The following is a 19,790-nucleotide window of genomic DNA, read 5'->3' on the forward strand; positions in this document are numbered from 1 at the left end:
GACACTATGTCCACCAACTTTGAGATCCAAATCAGTAGATGGCAAATAGGACACCCTTATCAGGTGCATATATAAACACACATGGACATGTTAACATTTATGGCCAAAGGCTTGCTTTGCAGTTTGTCAGTTTAGGACAAACAAGTGAATTCTATTTAGCCCCAAAACAGAAACTAAGACAAGAAAAGGCTCAAGTTTTAATTACACCTGTGAAAAACATCTTAGCAGTTAAGCAACAGAAACCTATTAACATTTTCAAACTTCCGTTTTGGGCTACCCCTTTGGCTCTTGCATGATATGATGTAAGTCATTCAACGCCCATAGTGCACATAAACACACTGCTGTGCTGCAGCGAACAAAGCTGTGCTTGAAGTTCTGCTGGCCAGCCTACACAAATTGCCTGAGCTCAGTGTTGTATGTCTTTGTAGTCTAAAACCTGCTTTTTCACTGATGAAACTACGCCAAATTTGTTCCTGGTATACTGCCAGTATATTCAAAGATCAAAGGGAAAGAAAGGAAGAATATGAAAAAACAAACCTCTCTGTATGGTGAGAATCTGTTGAGCCACCACTGACAGCACCTCCAAGTCTATGCGGTTAAACTCATCAAAGCAGGCCCAAGCGCCACAGGACAAAAGGCCCTGGTCACACATTCAAACACACATATTTTAATACACACTAAACTCCCTAATACAAATTTAAATAGCATGTAAGAGGAAGTTTTTGTTCAGTGGGGCAAGTGAGAAGAAATGGCAATAGGGTGTAAGCAATTTCAGTCTTTCAGTCATCTAATCTGTATTTGTAGCTTCATACATTCAAGACATACATATAGGTATAATCACATTACACTGATTAAACGCAGCAGCTCTGCAGGAAGTGAACAAGGTCTTCTTACTGTGCCATCAGCATAGTGCTATTTTTGAAAGGATAAATCTTAACATCCTGTCATTTCAACACAAACATTCATGTGACATTTCCTTAATATATTTTTTTATTTATATAAGAACAGGCAACCACAAAAGCACAGCTTTACTACATAAATCTTACAAGGACAGGTGGCAGTGGTGTCTATAGGCTGACATTTAAATGTTAGTATACCACTCTGGGATTGGAGGAAATAAGAACGGAGAAAATTTTACCCCTGTGTCATCTCCTTTTATCTGGCCCTTTGAAGTGCTAATAGTTGTGCTGGTGGAATATTCCCAGGTAAAAGTATGTGTTCTGGCACACTTCTATCCAAAAGAAGAGGGTAACAGCATGTGTGAATATCTACCTTGATTAAGTAAAACATTTTTCGAGTCCTTGGTTTCACTTGTGTCTAGGGCTTTTTAGTGTGTATCAGTTAAGATTAAATCATAGTATGAAACTACACTCACTTTGAAGAATTTGCCCAAAGCTATGTAGTCCAGTCCATCAGAGCAGTTGAAGACCACACACTGCTTGGCCACAGCTTTGGCCAAGTCTTTTGTTGTCTCGGTTTTTCCTGTACCAGCTGGGCCCTCAGGAGCCCCTCCCAAATGGAGGTGTAGCGCACCAAACAAAGTGCTGAAGGAGGACAAATATAGAAGACAAAGTGAATTGAAATGAAATTAAATGAAAAATACTTTACTTATCTCAGAAGGGAAATTGCTTTCAGTTACAGATGCTCCCAATCAAAAGTCTTAAAAGAAGTAGGAAAGTAAAAATATACAATAAAATATAACATATTAATATGAAAACAAAATAAAATATAACACAAAAATAAATATACATTCTGCTGTTGTAAGTGTATATACGATGTAACAATAACACTACAAATTGAACATTGTTAAGGGTATAAATAAACTCTGAACCCTGACAAGCTCTCGCTACATTCCTATGTTTTGAAATCATTTTAGAGCCATCTCCAAGCTGCTATTTTTGTCTAAGATTTTAGAAAAAGGGTCCGCTTGAATGATGTCTTTTATGAATGACAGTCTTTTTATGAGTGACAAAATTCAGTTTGGTTTCCACTCCATCATAACGCAGAGACTGTTCTGGTCAAGGCCCCCAACGAATTGCTGCTTGTAGCCAACTCTGGTCTGTACTCCATTTCGATTCTCTTTGACCTCAGTTCAACCTTCAACACAGAGGACTCTAATGTCTCAATCAGCTGTCTGAAAAAACTATGTTGGGATCAGTGATGTGGCCTGGTTTGGTGTATTTCATGTCAAACAGGTTCTTGTCTGCCATGCTTTGACAGGTCTATTCCTTCTCCACTCCTCTCTACTGTGGGGTCCCTCAGGGGTCTATTTTGGGTGCATATGCATGGCATCAATTTCAGTTGTTACACAAACGACACCCAACTATATGTTCCGTTACTGCCTGGTACCACTGATGTTTCACATATTAAGTACTGTCTGGCAGCAATTAAAAATTGGACGTCAAACAATTTGACTCCAAATTGGAAGTAATTACTATTAGTCCCTTTGGCCCCACCAGCAGCGTAAACAATCTCTCTTCTAGTCTGGGTGCCTTATCTAACATTGTATGAAAGGAAGCTGGCAACATAAGGGTTGTTCTTGACTCAGAGCTGTCTTCTGACACTCAGGTAACCACAGTTTTACAGTCCTGCTTTGCACAACTGAGACAGATAACCAAGATCAGGTCATCCTTTTCCTCTGCAGACTTAGAGAAGGTCATCCATGCGTTTATTTCCCTAAGACTAGACTATTGCAGTGCACTTTATTTTGGCATTAGCAAGCAAAACAAAAGGTGCAGCTGGTACAAAAAGCTGCTGCCAGGCTTTTAACACACAGTAAGAGAAAGGACCACATTACATCAATATTTGCTGCCTTGTACTGGTTACCTGTGAGTTTTAGAATTATTTTAAGATTTTACTGCTTTTTATAAAGCCTTGTATAATTGGTTACTACCTTGTATTTCTCGATTTATTTGGATTTCAACCTTATTTCTTTCATTATTTTAGTATTTGGTAATGTCATGTAGTATTTCATTATTTCAGAGTAGTCTATTGACCTACTCAGTGCAGGAAAGCATCATTATTAATTCGATTATGGTATTTTTTGAGTTAATCAGGGACTAATCTTATAAATGCAAATCTCTGAAAACCCACACCTAAAAGGCACCACTAATAGTTTTAGCTGTTTTTTAAATGTTTAGAATAACTGATCAGACTATATCTCCTTACTAACATGCATGCAAATGCACTACAAAAACCATTAGAATAACTTCACACCCCCATGGACTAATTAATGATTAAGCCCTTTAACAAAGATCTTGTGGAATAATTTATCTTCTCCTCCTCCCTCTGCGGCTGACATAAAGGGACTCTGCTAAACAGGTACCACTGGGAAAAAGGTGGCACTGTTTGTTCTCTGCCTCCAGTTTACAATAATTCAGCTATGTATAAGATACCTATCTAATAATTATAATAAAGAGGGGGCAGCAACTTACTGCAGGCAGAGGCTGAAAACATCCCATTTCTGCAAGTTGCAGCAGCTGTCTGACCAAATACTCACATTGTCTCCATACTATCTCTTAACTGCTCTCAAGAATTCTTGATTAGTAAATATCACTAGTGAACATTGTTAAATGAGGCTGTGAGTAGTTACATTCTTGGCAAAACAAGTAGGTGTAAAGCCCCATTACTTTACTTTAAGCTTTATTTGGCACCAGTACTGCACAAACAACTCGCACTATTAACAGCATAACATCACACTGGGATGACACTAATTAGAAGGTGGACAAGACAACGTGACAATTTAGCATTCAACAAGACAAGAATGCAAGAAGAGTTCTTGTTGAAAGAATAACAAGGCAGGGGACTGACGAATAGAAGTTTATAGACACCATAGTCAGATAATTTGAACTCAGGTTTCCTGCCTTTGGTCAGTTTAGACCACTGTTGTATTTTAGGAATTTGACATGGTAGAATAACAGTGGAATGAAGAATGTATTTAACCTTTCTTTTAATCTTTTCATTACATTCCTAGTGGGTCAGAAGTTTACTTACACTTTCGGTTAATACTTGGTAGCGCTGCCTTTAAAATGTTTAACTTGGATCACAGATTTGGGGTAGTCTTCTACAAGCTTTTCTAGATACAACAAAAATGGACTTGAATGATGCTAATTACCTTTTCAGCTACTATGTCATGAGATAATTTTTGGGAATTTTCCTAGCTATTGTAACAGTGTGCTTAGCCTATGTAAACCGTAATTTGTCTGTAAACAACTGTTGGAACCTGTGTCATACATGAAGTAAATGTCCTTACCTACTGGACAAACAATAGTTTTGAACAAAAAACTTGGATTTTGTAGCGTTTTTACAAAGCCAAGACTTTAAGCTTAAAACATTTCCAACAAACATTTGAAAAGTCAAAACAGTTAACTGTCGGGATGCTCGTGTGGTAGCTTTACCGGTAGCAGCGGTCAGTGAGTGGGGTAATGACCAGACGTGGAGTATTGCCCAGGTATTCGTAGCCATAAGGTAAACCAGCATTGATCATCTTGGTCTGGAGATGGTTTTCCTGCACAGGGTGTGATTAAGAATTCTGAAGTCAATCAATGATTAAATATTACAAATTGACATTCTTTCCAAAGCTCCCCAAACACTTCAACCCACTCCACATACCACCCAGTAGTAGCGCAGTTGGCTGAGCCACTCAAAGTCGTTCTCGTCACTGATTCCCTTTTGCACTAGTGTAGCTAAAACATCCCTGGCATGGACGTCGAGCACAACGAGGGCTCCGAGGGTCACCCGATTCTGCTTCGACAGCTTTCCGCGTACCAGTGCCACAATGTCGTCAATCTGTCTATTGTTCTGCTCCAGGTAAGCATCCAGGGCCTGAGGGAGAGAGGCATTATTAAACAGAAAGCAGAGCATGCTGGAGGTTATCGAGGCAGAGAAAAGATGCTATCAAGACCCCATCTACAAACATAGGGTCATAAGTTTGATCCCTGAAAGAACTACTAAGTCCATCACTGTCAAGATGTTCAAAACAAAGACACCACACTTTCCCTGTTACTAGCAGGGCATGCTCTTCACTCTATAGGTAAAAAGCACACACTCTTGTGGTATGTTTAATGAAAAATATGTGTGAAACAAGGGAGTTTTCCTGTCCACCATTAAAAACAGCATCAAACAGCATCTGTTGTGGAAACAGACTCCTGCCAGTTATGTCAACTTTGTTATTCCAAATTCCTCTACGGTATGTCATTCTTTAAAGACCAACTGCTTTGAATTAGATGATAGCTTGGAGACAGTCCCACCAGGTAAGTCATTATTGTATGGTAAAGTGTCGGTCACAACATTTGTACAACCGTAATCAGGCTTTACGGGCCTCATATCAGGATCTTTTTAAATCCTTGGTTCAGACTGTTTCTCATGCTGTCTGAAACTGCATACTGCGTAATGTATGTTGCCATGGTTACTGCTTTGATACAGACATCATGTAACTTCAAAGCATGCTGTAGATGGCAAAACATGTTGGCCTGCTTGTTTTGTAAGAGAAAGTGTGGACATCTGTGGGGTAGGCCTATGCGTAAAAAATATTACGTCACAATAAAAGGTTTTAAACTATGATTTGGATGAGATAAGTCAACATATATAGACAGTGTGTGCAGTGGACAGGCTACTGTTCAGTGCAAATGGCTAAAATATCTTCAAAACAGCGGTATATGTTGTTAAATGATGTTTGGGGCTTTTCAAAGACAGACAGGGATTTATCTTTCATAAAAACAGATGCTTAGCTCTGGAGCACAGAGCTGAGATGAGAGGGACAGAAGTGAGCTTCTGTACAAAGTCCCCACAATAATAGAAGGAATGTAAACTATAATTCAGTACCTGCAGCGTATGCAAACACACACAACAAAAAGTCGATCACCTTCTGTCCTGAACTGATAGCTTCATGGATATTCTTTGTCCAGTACACTTGTGAGACACACAACACGGTCTGGCCTGGCCAAGCACGCACCCAGTTGATCCTTTGCTCATTGGGGTATGCCTCGATTGCATCTCCTATCACCTACAAAGGATTTTAGAAAGGCTACAAGGTGAATACTTGAACATACAGGTTCAATTTTGGTAGTAAACACTTAATCCCACGAGAAAGCAAAATTTTTATAACTGTTTCTATTTCTGAAAAAAACATTACAAAAATACAGTTCCTGAGTTAAGAAAGGCCATTGATGTCAAATTCTGAGCGCTATATAGGAGTCGAGCTATAAAAACAGTGCAATAACAATCCACACAGCACCTTATGCAGGGAGGCAATCATGCCATTCTCGAGTTCTAGAAGCCATTTCTCCACCTGGCCCCTGGCTTTGGAGGTGGAAATGATATCAAGGAGCTGCACCATTTCACCCTCACTGCTCTTCATGTGGGTGATATCCAATACATCAGTGAACACCACACTAGCAATGCCTTCAAAGCACTTCTTCAGATGAGGCTGCACCCTTATGGAGAGGGATGCAAGAAAATGGAATTACTTAGATATTACCTAATGTGTACAGCGCAGTATATCTGTTCAAATGGCCAACGTGTATGTTATACAGGCTCTTTACACCTTCTATGGACTCAACAGTATGAGCAATGACACTTACCCATAACCCGATCTCTATTTAAACCACAAATTGGTGCTATTTACATCACCTATATAATTGTCCAAGCTTTACTTACACTTTACACTTGAGTATAAGGATGTGAGCTTTGTCAAATGTCTCTTTGTGCACACCAAATCTGTATATAAATGCAGCAAGTACAGACAATGACAGAGGACGACAGCTTTAGCTGTTGAGCTGCTGATATACCACTTTCAGTGCACGGCCACTGAAACAAGGAGTAAATTGTAAGTGTGTGTCAGAATCAATATCACCCACACAAATTTCTATTTTTATGTGAATTAGTCCCATATTTTTAGAATTTGAAAACCCCTGATTTAACTTTATATAAAAAAAAGGACATTGTGGAGTCAATGTTGATCTTCAACGTGATCTGACCTCCATGTAAATAAACGAATGGATGCTCTTCCCTGCCTCCTACACCTGCAGAACTAACACAGAGGCAGTCGAGCAAATGGGCTCAAAGCAACGTAGAAGCTGCACTAATTATTTACTGGATTGTCTCATTTTCTACTAATAACATCGTATGTCAATGGAATAATTTAAAGAATGCTATAATCACAGAAAATTGCACACATTAGGACTTTTCAATACGGTTGACTGCTAGAGTGAGGGTGGTTTAGTATCCTACGTTTATACTGAGTGTGCATGCTATTCGTTGCGGATAATGATTTTAAAATTAGCATTTATTATATAAATGGTTAACAATGCACCCGATTTCAGTGACTGATCCCTCCTGTGAAATTTTGACAAGCAAAAGAAGCAGAACATGAAGCAGGAGAAGAATAACAACGTTTTCCTGCTACAAATTAAACTTAAACTCGGCAAGATCTGTGAGACAATTGCAACACTAGTCATTTTGTGCTCAGATATTTCTGACTGCCACTTATAGTTATCATTACATAGTAGATATGAGTAATTTAAAGCTCAAAAATTGATAGAAAAGCTCGGGGACCAGAAGGGGACCTTTGGTCACAAAATTACATTTTAGTGGGGACTTCACTCTGAAAGGTCACTGAATATGAGAGGACTCTTCACTGTCTTTTTACACCGTGATTATGGCTTCTTGTAACATTTAAGGACTGAACTTAATAGAATATGTGCTGGAGAATAGTTGGGGAATTGTAATACAGTCCAGTTGCATCCATAAAATCTCCATCAGTTGCTTCTCATTCAGCTATTTTTTCATTCCCATTCACTTTGTGTCCTGCGGTATCTGCTGTTGTAAATCCTTTACTTGTCCTTGGTTCTAGGTAATTTAACTCAAGCCTCAAGTACAATGTTTTCTTAGGTTGTTTATATTGTTGCTAACATTCTTGAATGATATACACTTAACTTCCTCTTTTCAATACTGCTCTGTATCCCTATGTTTCTGTTGCTGCACTTTGTAGACAATTTATAGGTATGTTGCCTCAATGTACAAGTTTTCGGAAGCTAAAGCATTAAAAGTGAAGGTTCGGCACCTCTGTTTCTCTGTATCCCTGGAGTTAGTGTAAGCCATTTTGTCAGGGCTTTGCATTCAGTGACCAATAACTCAAATTTCCCCCCTCAAAAAACAAGCTTTTCCCAGCATTAACTGCCCTACACAGCTTAGCCTAAAAGCCAGCCCACACCCCTACTGCAGAAATCCCTTCTTTACAGAAGAGCTGATGACTGTGTGTGTCTGTACTGATGTAATGAGAATTCCCAGCAGTCAGAGAGAGAATTGAGGAATAGTAGAGTGAAAACTAAATGAGAAATAGAAAGCCCTTCTATAATTAATTTACCATAGCTAGCAGAACATTTTCCAGCTCTGAAATCAATTTCCAGTTTCTTTTATATGTTTTTCCTTTTCTGGATTTTCTCTTTTCACATGCTAAATTTCCATTTTGAATCCTTTCAGACTTAAAGTCTTCCAATAAAATAACTTGACATATACCACTGTGTATTGTGGTACAAATCGAGTTTTGATTTAAGCGTATTTACAATAGTTTACACTGACAAACTAATTTTGGCCAGCCGTCAGATACTAAGGGTTGTCCACTACACACAACAACTGATGCCATAAAGTGCAATTAATGACACTGATTAAAAGAATAAAAATATAATTATGACTGCGTGCAAAGCTATGACAGTTTACCTTGTGGGGTCTTTGGTCTCAGAGAGGATTTCCAGCAGCTCCTCATTGGAGAGGAAGAAGAACCGAGGAAAATAGAGACGTTTCTTTTCCAAGTAGTTATTAAGACCTTTGAGGATCAGTTCCAGAAACTGATTGGACTTTTTAAGCCGCTCCAGCATCTTTTCAATGGCTATCACTGCCAGCACGTGCTTGTCCTACATCAGATTGAAGAAAATAGTGTTTAAAGCTTTGGCCAACCACCAAGGCTGGAAATGTCATCTTCATCATCAACTCATTACAGCACATTTGCAAGACTAGTTAGTATGACACACATTAAAATTTTGTTTGCCCCTTTCAGGTCCATTTGGAGTCATTTCCGATTCCCAGTTCCAGGTCTTTTTCTAAGCATAGTGACATGATGCAAACAGTTGAATGATAACTTATCAAACATATATATTTTTGGCCCATTGTCTACCATGAAGCATTTTCAGATGGAGCACACCTGGCGACTATTCTTACAAGTAAACAGCAGTTTCCACACATTTGGTATGCACATAGGCATGTCTCAACTTTTGCACTTCATGACAACTTTTTGAAATGCACATGAAATGACATTTGACGCTGTTGTCGATATCTAGGTTTCCTTTTAGATTAAACCCCTAAAAATAAAGAAAATTATAAAATACAGATTATATATTTTTTTTGTTTATCGACCCACAAATGACAGGAAGAGAGTTGGTTGTGTTCTTTTTCTGGCAATGCAGTCTTGTCACTGCTGCTTGAAGGTGACACTAAAACACTGTCTTTTCTTCCTTAGTAACATCCACATTATGTTCCACAGTGAGGTCCACTTGTCACACAGCGCCCTAAAAAATCTATGGTGGGACAGTAATAGAGATTTCACCTGAGGCCTGTCTAGCACCTATGAAATATTTCAGCCCTGATATATCTCATCTCTACACTAATTCAATATCTTCTGAAACTGTCACCCCCAGGAAGTGTCTAAATAAAAATTCTATCCAATTTTCAAGGTTGGACAGTGAATGTTGAACATGCTCACATGACAGTCTTGACAATTCTAAAGTGAAGCTTGAAATCATCCTATGAATAGTACACGAAATGAAATGCAGGAAGCAGCAAATGCAGAGCTACTGTTAAATCAACATTAAAACCAAGGAGTAACATGCGGCCTGGTGGTTATGGTGCATGACTCACAGTTACAATGCCCAAGGTTCAGTTCCTGACTGAATACCTTTATTGCATGTCACACTGAACCCTGTGTCCTTAACTGTCTCCCTCTAGACTGCCAACTTTTAAATAAAGGCAAAATCCCTCAAAATAAAAACGTGGAATATCATAAGAATGTGCCATTTCTGACTTTTATTCCTGAAAACAGATATATGGGCAGTTAGCTGATTCTAAAGTGACTTTTTTCCCTCCGGGTTCACCATATTAGGACAAGTAAAAGAAAACATAATTTAAAACAGTTTACTATGAGGTAGTTTTTATCAGGCAATAAGCAGTAGCAGAGAAAAGACACAGTAACTACAGTGACGAGTTTTAAAGGTCAAACAAAATGATCAAGCTCAATATACCAAACACAAAGCACATGAAACACAAGCGAAAACTCTGATTTGATTGTATTTTTATGCACAGGCAATTACACTGGGTGAGGGTGTCTGGTGAACTGTAATTCTGTCCTTTCATAGATTTCATTACATTTATGATTTTTGGCCCATTCTTTAAGAGGACAATGTAATAATAGGTCTATTTTTGCCATCACTGTGCCAGCGGGAAGCTATTCATGAGCGCACTGAATGGATAACAATGTTTTAATGCATGTATTATGTGTGATAATGTAGTTTTTATGCACCAAACAGATGGCTTCAATGGAGGACAGCAACTGTCCTCAGCTGATATGGTAGGTTTATAATCTGCATGGAGAAAAACCACGACATAAATAAAATATTTTTCTTTGTTCTCAACTGACACACATCATGCATCCAGGACAAAAACATGTTTTGTATATTGAAGGTACATCATGCAGAGTATTATATCTGCATGTGTGGGAATGTAATATTAAGTGAGCTACACTTTTACTGAATATTACAGTGTTGTCATTGGCTGAATTCATCAGTATGTTAGTAAACAATATGCCAGTCATCTTCTCCATAAGCTCAGAGGTAAACGGTTTCTACCTTCCTCAGCTCATTAGGAGGGGCATGAGTGTTGTGCGCTGCATAGTTAAAAGGAAGCAGGTTCATCAAAATAAATCTTTCAAATTGATTTGGCCCTGTTTTTATCTGCAACTGTGCATGCAATAGTAGGTAAGTGACACATTAAAAAAGCCAGCAAAAAAAAAGAGATTGGAAAATGAAGTTGCAATGTGCAGGCTGTGAGTCCACGGAAGATGAGTGGATCTTGAGCAGCTCCCAGTGGTTGATCGGATGACAACAGCCTTGGCAAAAACATCACATCCTGATGTGATGTGCGTGTAGGAAAGCCGCACTGTAGTCTGCCTTTTTGCTCACACTTTGCTGTCGTCATATGTAGTAGTTGAGATGATTCTAATTTCATGCACTGCTGATCAATGCTATGGACAAATTGAAGGGATGTGTTGTTTGTCAGCTTTTGATGCAGTACAAGCCAATGCTGAGGGGTGTTTTTTCTTATAGCTGGCCTTCATGGTATGGTGAGTTAGAATCATAGATTTAGACAATGCAATATGTTTAAGATTAAAGATAAAGAGCATAGTGCAAATCATAATCTTAGTTTACGTAAATATTAATCCTAAAATACTGGTTTCCCAACATACATTTAACAATATTTAAAATGAATATAAAAGATGTAAAAATGATCAGTAATTTTGTTTCTAAAATCATTTCGACAAACACCTTTAAGAGCTGAGAGCTAGCAGTATTCCAACGTATTGGGGAGCAACTCCACGAGTAATGTCCACTATCATCATTTGGAATACTACTACTACTACTACTTATTAAAGTTACTGTTTCGTATAATATTTATCAAGATAATTTTTTTACTGTCATCACTGGTGGGTCTTTACGTTCTGGTTAGCCATATCCACATTGCACCTCCATTACAAATAGGACTAACAGCATCCTTCCCATGTGGATTGAAAGACAGTTCTTAAACAAAAGGAGACAGTTTTCAGGCTAGTTTACTTTTTCTACACAGCTTGTAGTACTTAATAACTTTACAGTGATAAACCTTTTTTTTTTTTTTTTTTTTTTTTAAATAAAATGCTACATAATCTGCTGAGATACTCTGAAACATACAGATATCACAATCAACTTTTAAAGAAACATGTTTTGATGGAGAGTTCAAGTAATTGTTTTAATACTGCCCCATACAAGTTTTAAGAGAGTCCTAGGTATTTCGAAAAGTATGTTTGTCTTGAGTCTTGTTATTTTTATTTTTTTCCTATACTGACAATTGCAATTAGTGTCTCCAAAACCAGATAAGGATTTCAATATATGGTGCAGCAGCATGTTGTCTTTTACAACAAAAACTTGCCACCCATAAAGTGGTATAACTTACAGCAAGCGCACAGTCACTTACTAGTGGGCCCACTGTTTGCTATGCAGAAAAGAGTGGGTGTGTATGTTTTAATTTGATGCTCCTTGTTACTTCATACACTAAAATTAAACTGATGCTCTTATGTAAATGCAAAATAATATTTCTGCCTTTTCTCACTCCAAAAATAATTGTCTTTTTGGTAAAATGTGATGAAACAATGAATAATAAATAGATTTATCTTTTAAAGTATACATAGTTCCTGTCTAGTTCATCTCTATAATGGATAGTAATCGATTTACTGAATGTTTCTAGAAAAAAAATCCATGATAGATTTTAGAAACTGAGCCCCAATTTTCTGAAACTGGGTTAGCGTATTCCAAGTGTAAAAAGTACTGCAACGAGATTTGCGCCAACACGCTCAATAACACAGTGAACACAACTCACAGCAGACTAGACAGTGCACATGCACATCTGTGTGTGCACGCTCCCTGTCCCTTGGTGACCTCATTTTCTTTGTGGCTCCATACACCCCTGCCCCTTCCAGACAAAATCCATAATTTCTATTTGATGGTGCAGTCAGGCTGGGCTTTCTGGAGGACACTGCCTGAAATTGATGTGTCTCATTTCAGGTCTACTGAGGACGCCAATTACCCTTTGGAAACTCTTTGAGGATGCTGGTGCAACCCTCACTTTCTATCCTCGTTCTCTTGTTTTTCCCTTGCTCTCCATCCTTTTCCTACTGATTCGCTCCTCTCTCTTTCCCTTTGTCTAAACACTCCCTTATGCTCCACTCTATCTGTGTGAGATTCCTCATATCCTCTGCACTCCACTTCCACCCTCTGCTGTCAGTCTTGCTGCTGTGCATGCATATGTGTACAAATGTATGTCGTCCTACCTGCTCAGGTTTAAGCTGTCATATGTGTCAGAGCTGTGCACTGAATTTGATGTGATTATAGCAGACAGTGTTATATTTTAATGAGTATGCTGTTTGGTAATATATACCAGGCTAAAATTTGAAGATATATTTGCAACTCAAGCCACTGGAATCCTGACTATATTACAAATAATGTTCATCTTTACCTTTTTTGCTCTCTCTGAACAACAATCCTATATTCTACTCACATGGCCAGTCCATAGTCTGATCCTTTATCTAGAATGTCACTATTAACAACTACATAATAAATGTGCTGCTACAGACGATCATTATCACTCCAATTAAATGAAAATAATTGAACTACAGAAATAAGTCTAGAAAATGGCAGAAAATGACTGTCCAGTTAGCGGATCAAATGGATGACTCTATGGGCTCCTATTAGACCAAACTTTAGCTGAGTTGGAGAAAAACTTTGAGTAGTTGGTAAAATATTTTAAAAGGATAATTTCTGCAGCAAACATTTGTATTTAGTTCTTACAGTCTGTGTTCACTTAACAAAGATATTTATTTTCTTCATGGCTCACAAGTCTTCTTAGATGACAATGTTTAGGTTGATTTCTGCACATTGTTCCTATTTGTAAACATTTTTAGAAGTTTTTCTTTTTCTTTTCAAGTTAAGCTTCACTGACTGCAATAAAAAAGGTTGTACTGCAAGGCTATAGCCATTTCGACATATTTAGGTCAGAAAACTTAAGTTCCTTAAATGGCCACTTGAGGCTGGCTTAAAAAGTGAGTCAATCCCTATAGATGTTAAAATGACCAACTTTACAGAGTATATATGTCAGCTGTAGAAATTGTATTAAGGCTTACAGTTTTACATAATTAAGGGCGTGACAGTTCTGAGAGACAGTTGTGCACCATCATAGGGTGACATCTGGGTGACCTGTTTCAGTTCCACTCACTCTCCATCTCTTAGCTAATTTTTTGATTAGTGGGAAATCAGGAAAAGCTCATCAGGAAAGCTACGGGTTGTATCAAGGATGTATCGTCCATTCTAATATACAGTCTATGCTTATATACAGTACTTCCCCTTACAGATATGATTGTAGGTCTGTAAATAAGTGAATGAGATGCTCCTATCTTGGCCATATCTGTCCTGGAAAGCAGATCTTCCATGAGATTTCTGATTGTGATAGTGTGTTGATGTGCCTAAGAACAAGCTCATATTTTTGCTCATGTCCTTCCACAGGAAGTTGCCTCGTAATTTTTGTATCCTGCTGAGACAAGAAAAAAACTTACCAAGGAAACTTGTTTCATGGTGTCTCTCCATGTTTTGTCAACAGTTGTGAAACGTCGTCCCTCTTCAGGCATCTGAGTCATGATGTCTGGGGAGCTAAATATAGGCTCCAGATAAAGCCAAGTGGACTGCACCTTTAACCATTCATCCAGGATCTCTTGGAGAAGCAGCAACTTGTCCTCCCATTCCCTAAAATTTGTCATAACAAAAATGATAAATATGAAGGTAACTTCACATGTATTATCTTGCATTTAATGTCAAATATTCTTCTAATCTAAAGTTACAATCAGGAGCGAAGTGAGCTGGGTTTGGCTCAAGGCATGTGTTGTAATGGATATTGACAAACTGATTTCCTTATCCCCACTGTGGTATCATCCTCTCCCCCCTAAAGCTAGACAGCAGCATTATAAAATTTTAATGTTATACTACAAAATGTTGATCAAAATCTTCTTGCACAAGCCTTCTTCCCAATATATCACAATAGACAGCGGGAATCCTGTATCAAACTACACCTAGCAGCAACATAAAAATTCAATAATCTCTGCAATTATAGAAGATGGGGAAATTTTATTTGCTGAACTCAGTGGGAGATTAAAGCTGAATAGTAATGATTTTTTAACTACAATTCTGAGGCAGATAAACAATTTAGTTCTTCAGACAGTGGTATCAGATGTGTGTGTGTGTGCTATGTAGCCTGTTGTACTTTTGTACAAATTTAAATGTTCTAGCTTAGAAAACATCTCACCGACCTCTGCAGATCATTAAGGCAGAATCCTGGGAGTTTTTAACAATATCTAAATCAATATAATTTGGAGTTGTGCAATTTGCATTTCAGAACAGACCTTTACCTCTCTTCAGACTTAAAAAAAAAGATTCAAGCTCCTATGATCTGCACTGGCATTGTTGTGGATACTTTAGTCCACATACTGTGACATCATTTAGCAGCTGCCCTTTTGGACAGAGACCATTAACTCACTATCAGCATCTATGAATGTACGTCTCTCAGCTTGTTTGCTGAGGTCCAGGGCGGCACAGCTTGTTGTCAAAAACAGATCGATTTTGGCAGCAAAATTATGGAATCTGTTAACATTAGCGGTGAGGGTGGTAGGGCACAGATGTCTGCATTTGTAGCCCAGCAGTAAGCAATACATAGAGTGCCAAAGGATTGAAGTGCAATAGCAAGTGTATGGAATTTTTCCATTATGCACATCATGGCGCGAGTGAACTGCTTTTCTAAACAAGTGAGGCATTATGAATCTCAAGTAGTTTCTTTGGTCTCTTACCGTATTTCCACCTCAAAAGGCTTAATGAAGGGTGAGCCCCTCATGGTCTGTGTCTTTACAATGTGATCGTCTAACAGCATCTGCACTTCCTCCACAGATGATAGGATGGAGGTGCCCGTCTCTCGGTAGGCAAGCAGGCTGAACTCCATGTGACTCCATTCACTGGCCATTTTCTCCATGGCCTTTTCCAGGGAGTATTCCTTGCTAGCCGCCTCACTGATGCCTTCGAAGCTGCTCAGATGCTGTTCCAGGTGCATGGAAAGGAAGTGAGCCACACAGGCCTGGCCATCAACTGGTTCCAGGGAGATGCCAGCCAACTCTGACATGGCATCCCAGTGGCGTGTACGGAGGCCCGGGTTGCACAGTACCTATGAAAAATGGAGGAGTAGTACAAAAGAGAAAAAAATTCTACTGTAGAGACATTTCAGTTTAAATCATGATTTATTAATTATTAATTAATTAACTGAAATTAATGTAACTCTGACTTCTGTGGAGAGCAAATCTTTCTCTTTGGGGCTTACCTGAATCATAGGGATATGTTCCTTGAAGTCCTCGACCTTAGCCTTGACAGTGGTGGCTATGTTCAGGGCATTAGGTACTTCACTGAAGCCTTTCTCCAGCTTGTACAGAGTGCGCCAGTAGTTGCCAGCATCACCTTCTACCTACATAAGCAGAGGTTTTCCATTACAAAGACACAGGAAATAATTAGAATGGCTGTGAATGAATACGATCACCTGGTTTAAAACCAGTTTTTTATAAGCTTGTTTATTTTTAAGCAACATACTGTCTGTAAAACAATGTCATCTTATGTTTCGATCTCTGCTGTGGATTCAGCTGCTATAGAAATTTGAGTCTGGGCATAACAGATTTCTTGCAAGTTGTTTACTAATTAAAAGTGGCTGTGAAGAAGTTACAACAGGACAAGCTGTTATAATAAAAGACAGAGGGAAAGTCCTGAAAAAGCAGAAATGAATACATGAGAATTACATCAAAGGAGGAGATGAGAATATCAGACAGACCGATGGATACATGATAGAATACACATAAAAAGCAGAAAACAGTCTGACAAACAGAAAGACAGGAAGATGAAAGCCTGTCTGTCTCTAAGACTTAAGACAGGAAGGGGTTGTTATGTTGTGTGGCTTGTGATAGGGTGCTTAGGATGGTGGCTAAGCACTTGCTATGGTGCTAAATGCAGCTACTGTGGCCAGTTTAGCCAGTTGCTAGTGTGCTCTTGTGTCATCATTGGTGGTTGCTAAAGAGGTAACAGGTTGCTTGTAGGTGGATGCGATGGTGTCCTAAATGGTTACTTTAGTATTTTAAGGTAGTCGCCAGTATGAATGGGAGGGGTTGCTATGGTGATTTAGGGCGGTTGCTAGGTAGTACCAAGTGGTTGCCAGATCAAAATATGTGTCTGTAGAAAGGAACTGCAGAAACATGGAGTAGAAAACACTAGCACTGTTGCTTCAAAGCACTTGGACCTTTCCTTGTGGAGCTTGCATGTTCTCCCTGTGTGGGGTTTCTGCTGCCTCCCACAGTCTAAGGACACGCGTGGTAGGCGAACTGGTGATTCTAAGCTGACTGTAGGGTTGAGTGGAGGTGTGCATGGTTGTCTGTCTCTGTGTTAGACGTGTGATGGACTGGTATCCTGTGCCGTCAGTTGGAACAGGCTCCAGCCACCCACAACCTTCGACAACAATAAAGCAGTTATAACTGATGGATGGATTTGTTCTCGGGTCTTTGTTATAAAAACTAAAGATGAGCGGCTTCATTGGAACTGAGCCATTATTCTTATTTGTTTCACCTCTGTGAAGTACAGTTACACACTACATTGTAACAACACAATTATCATATTTAATTTGGGCTGTTTACTCATAACTAATTTCCACTGTCAGTTTGTTACTCTATTTTTAAACCTCTTTCTGTATTGTCTTGTGTTTCTTTTATAGCTGGGCTATGTAACTTGGCTTACATAAAGTTCTTTGCCTTGCTGTTGCTGAACCGTCCCACACAAAGAAACACTTGCCTTGCCCTGTCATCACTGTACAAGAAGACAAAAAGGCTGCCATAGAAAAGCCAATAAAAAATTGCTGTCAGAAACAGAGATGTCAATTAAACAATGGAGACCAGACTACTGTGTGTAAAATCTTCTTTAGATACACATCTCTGTCTCCAACAAGAAGCAGCACATTTCACAGGCTGTGTGGACACAACAAATTGAGCCGCAAAAAATATTGGTGTGTCACATATGATTTACGACATACAGTGTGTTTGAACATTTAATTCAATGAACCAAAAAAAAGCTCAATAAATTTGTTTGCGCGTGTGTGTGTGTGTTTGTGTTAAAAAGTCTGTGAGGTCACTGTGAATGTAGCCTGAATAGCTGGAGGTTTTTACATTGTAACGGTTTGAAAGATGAAGGAGAGGGTTTTCAAAGCTTTAAACAAAAACAGTACTGCTGACAATAACCATATTTCTATGGGCATACAAACCCACTATGAGTGTATCAGCTATAATAGAATATTTTTACTGCAGGACAGTTAATCTGTCCTTACACGCAGTGCTCAGTTGTCCACTGATTAGAGGACCTGCTGAGAGGGACTTGTTTATACTACAGATGATCTGCATGTCGCTTACAGGACACACACTATATATCCAACCTTCCATACTATATTTGATTATTTGCCTCCAATTATAGCTTGTGAAACTCAAATAAAAACTGTACAACTTAAACAAACTTGTGTTCTCTTCTTACCCTTAGAAAGCTGTACCAAGTGTTCAGAGCGCTACAGAAATATGCAGTTCAATGCATTATTTGTAATGACCTTGACAGTTCATAATACAGCTCATATAACAGCCTACACTATTTTTGTTGCACAGCAAAAACTTTTCCAGGACAACACATGACATTCCATCATACTTTTATCATTTCTGTAATTTGTCAAGTCTTCCCACAAAACCCAAATACATATATTTCAGGATGTGTATTGATGGTATTCTCAGGAGCACTGAGAATACCAGACGAAAATGAGGATGTCATTGTTACACACTTCAAATTCATATAGTGAAAAATAGAGCTCTGCTAAACTTGATTTCATGTCACGTAAGCTCCCAGGTCTGTCCTGTATTGAATAAAAAGTAATTTTCTACTGCTTGTACCTTGTCTGGGTTTACACCGGAGAGTGGACCGTGGAGCCACTGCTCGTGTTGTTTTAGGAAATCAGTTGCTGTCTCATACAGACGCAGGAAGGGCGTCAACTTGTCCTGGATCTTCTTACGTTGCGGATACTGGGAAACAGACCAGCCGTAGGCCTCCTCTTCTTGATTGAAATCATTAATCTTATCCAAGTGGAAGGAAGTTTGGATGAGAGGTAAGGGCAGTAAGAAAAAAGAAATAAAGAAAGACACACAAAGACACAATAGATGGAAAAGCAGATGACTGTTAATATATGGATCACACGATAAACACAAGATTAAGTCTGTTAAAACTCCTATGACTGCATTTTTTTTAGATACAATGCTGCCCTCTAGAGGTTAAATATTATAAAGCACACACTTTCACCTTCAAACACAATGCAGTTATATACAGTACAATTAATGTGTATCTTTTAAGTCGGAGTTCATGCAGCTTCCACTCTTCAATGTAAATTGGAATGTGAAGTACTTCTAAAACCAAAAATTATATAACTTTGACTCATACTATTAAAGAGGATCTCACACACTTGTATAAGGTGCGGTCAAGTGACTATATGCTACTCTACGTTATATTCTAGTTTGGGTATCAATATAACGAGACATCTTCTGCATGAATTAACTCCAACATTTGCCTAATGTCACTCTTCATAGTTTTTATTCAGTAGAGCAATGGTAAGAGATTTCCATCTAGTCCTGCTCTATATCTGCAATAAATGTGTGATATACCTTTTCCATAGCTAACTCCAGTTTGGCATTGAGGGCCTGGGCTTTCTTCAGGTACTTGCTCAGATCTGTCAGCTCACCAAAGGAAACAAACTCCTCCACCTGTACACTGTAGCTCTCCAGTTCTTCTACAAATCGTTCCAGGCTCAGCTGGAAAGAATGCACATAGAGAAACATGCTTTTT

The 19,790-nt window shown here is 38.7% G+C and overlaps 1 protein-coding gene across 1 annotated transcript in view; it reads right to left on the reverse strand.

Moving 5' to 3' along the window:
* The window catches only part of dnah7 (dynein, axonemal, heavy chain 7), a 74,719-nt gene that overhangs the window by 48,082 nt on the left and 6,847 nt on the right, over window positions 1–19,790 (reverse strand). Inside the window, exons 15-26 of the mRNA XM_008280351.1 lie at window positions 19,610–19,756; window positions 18,848–19,027; window positions 16,210–16,350; window positions 15,689–16,056; window positions 14,408–14,594; window positions 8,719–8,912; window positions 6,236–6,434; window positions 5,864–6,004; window positions 4,612–4,824; window positions 4,398–4,507; window positions 1,376–1,544; window positions 538–640 (exon numbers count right to left, since the gene is read on the reverse strand). Of these exons, the coding sequence (XP_008278573.1) occupies window positions 538–640; window positions 1,376–1,544; window positions 4,398–4,507; window positions 4,612–4,824; window positions 5,864–6,004; window positions 6,236–6,434; window positions 8,719–8,912; window positions 14,408–14,594; window positions 15,689–16,056; window positions 16,210–16,350; window positions 18,848–19,027; window positions 19,610–19,756 (2,152 nt within the window). The remainder of the gene's footprint in view (window positions 1–537; window positions 641–1,375; window positions 1,545–4,397; window positions 4,508–4,611; window positions 4,825–5,863; window positions 6,005–6,235; window positions 6,435–8,718; window positions 8,913–14,407; window positions 14,595–15,688; window positions 16,057–16,209; window positions 16,351–18,847; window positions 19,028–19,609; window positions 19,757–19,790) is intronic.

Source organism: Stegastes partitus, unplaced genomic scaffold (assembly GCF_000690725.1).
Source record: "Stegastes partitus isolate 25-593 unplaced genomic scaffold, Stegastes_partitus-1.0.2 Scaffold190, whole genome shotgun sequence".
Taxonomy (NCBI): domain Eukaryota; kingdom Metazoa; phylum Chordata; class Actinopteri; family Pomacentridae; genus Stegastes; species Stegastes partitus.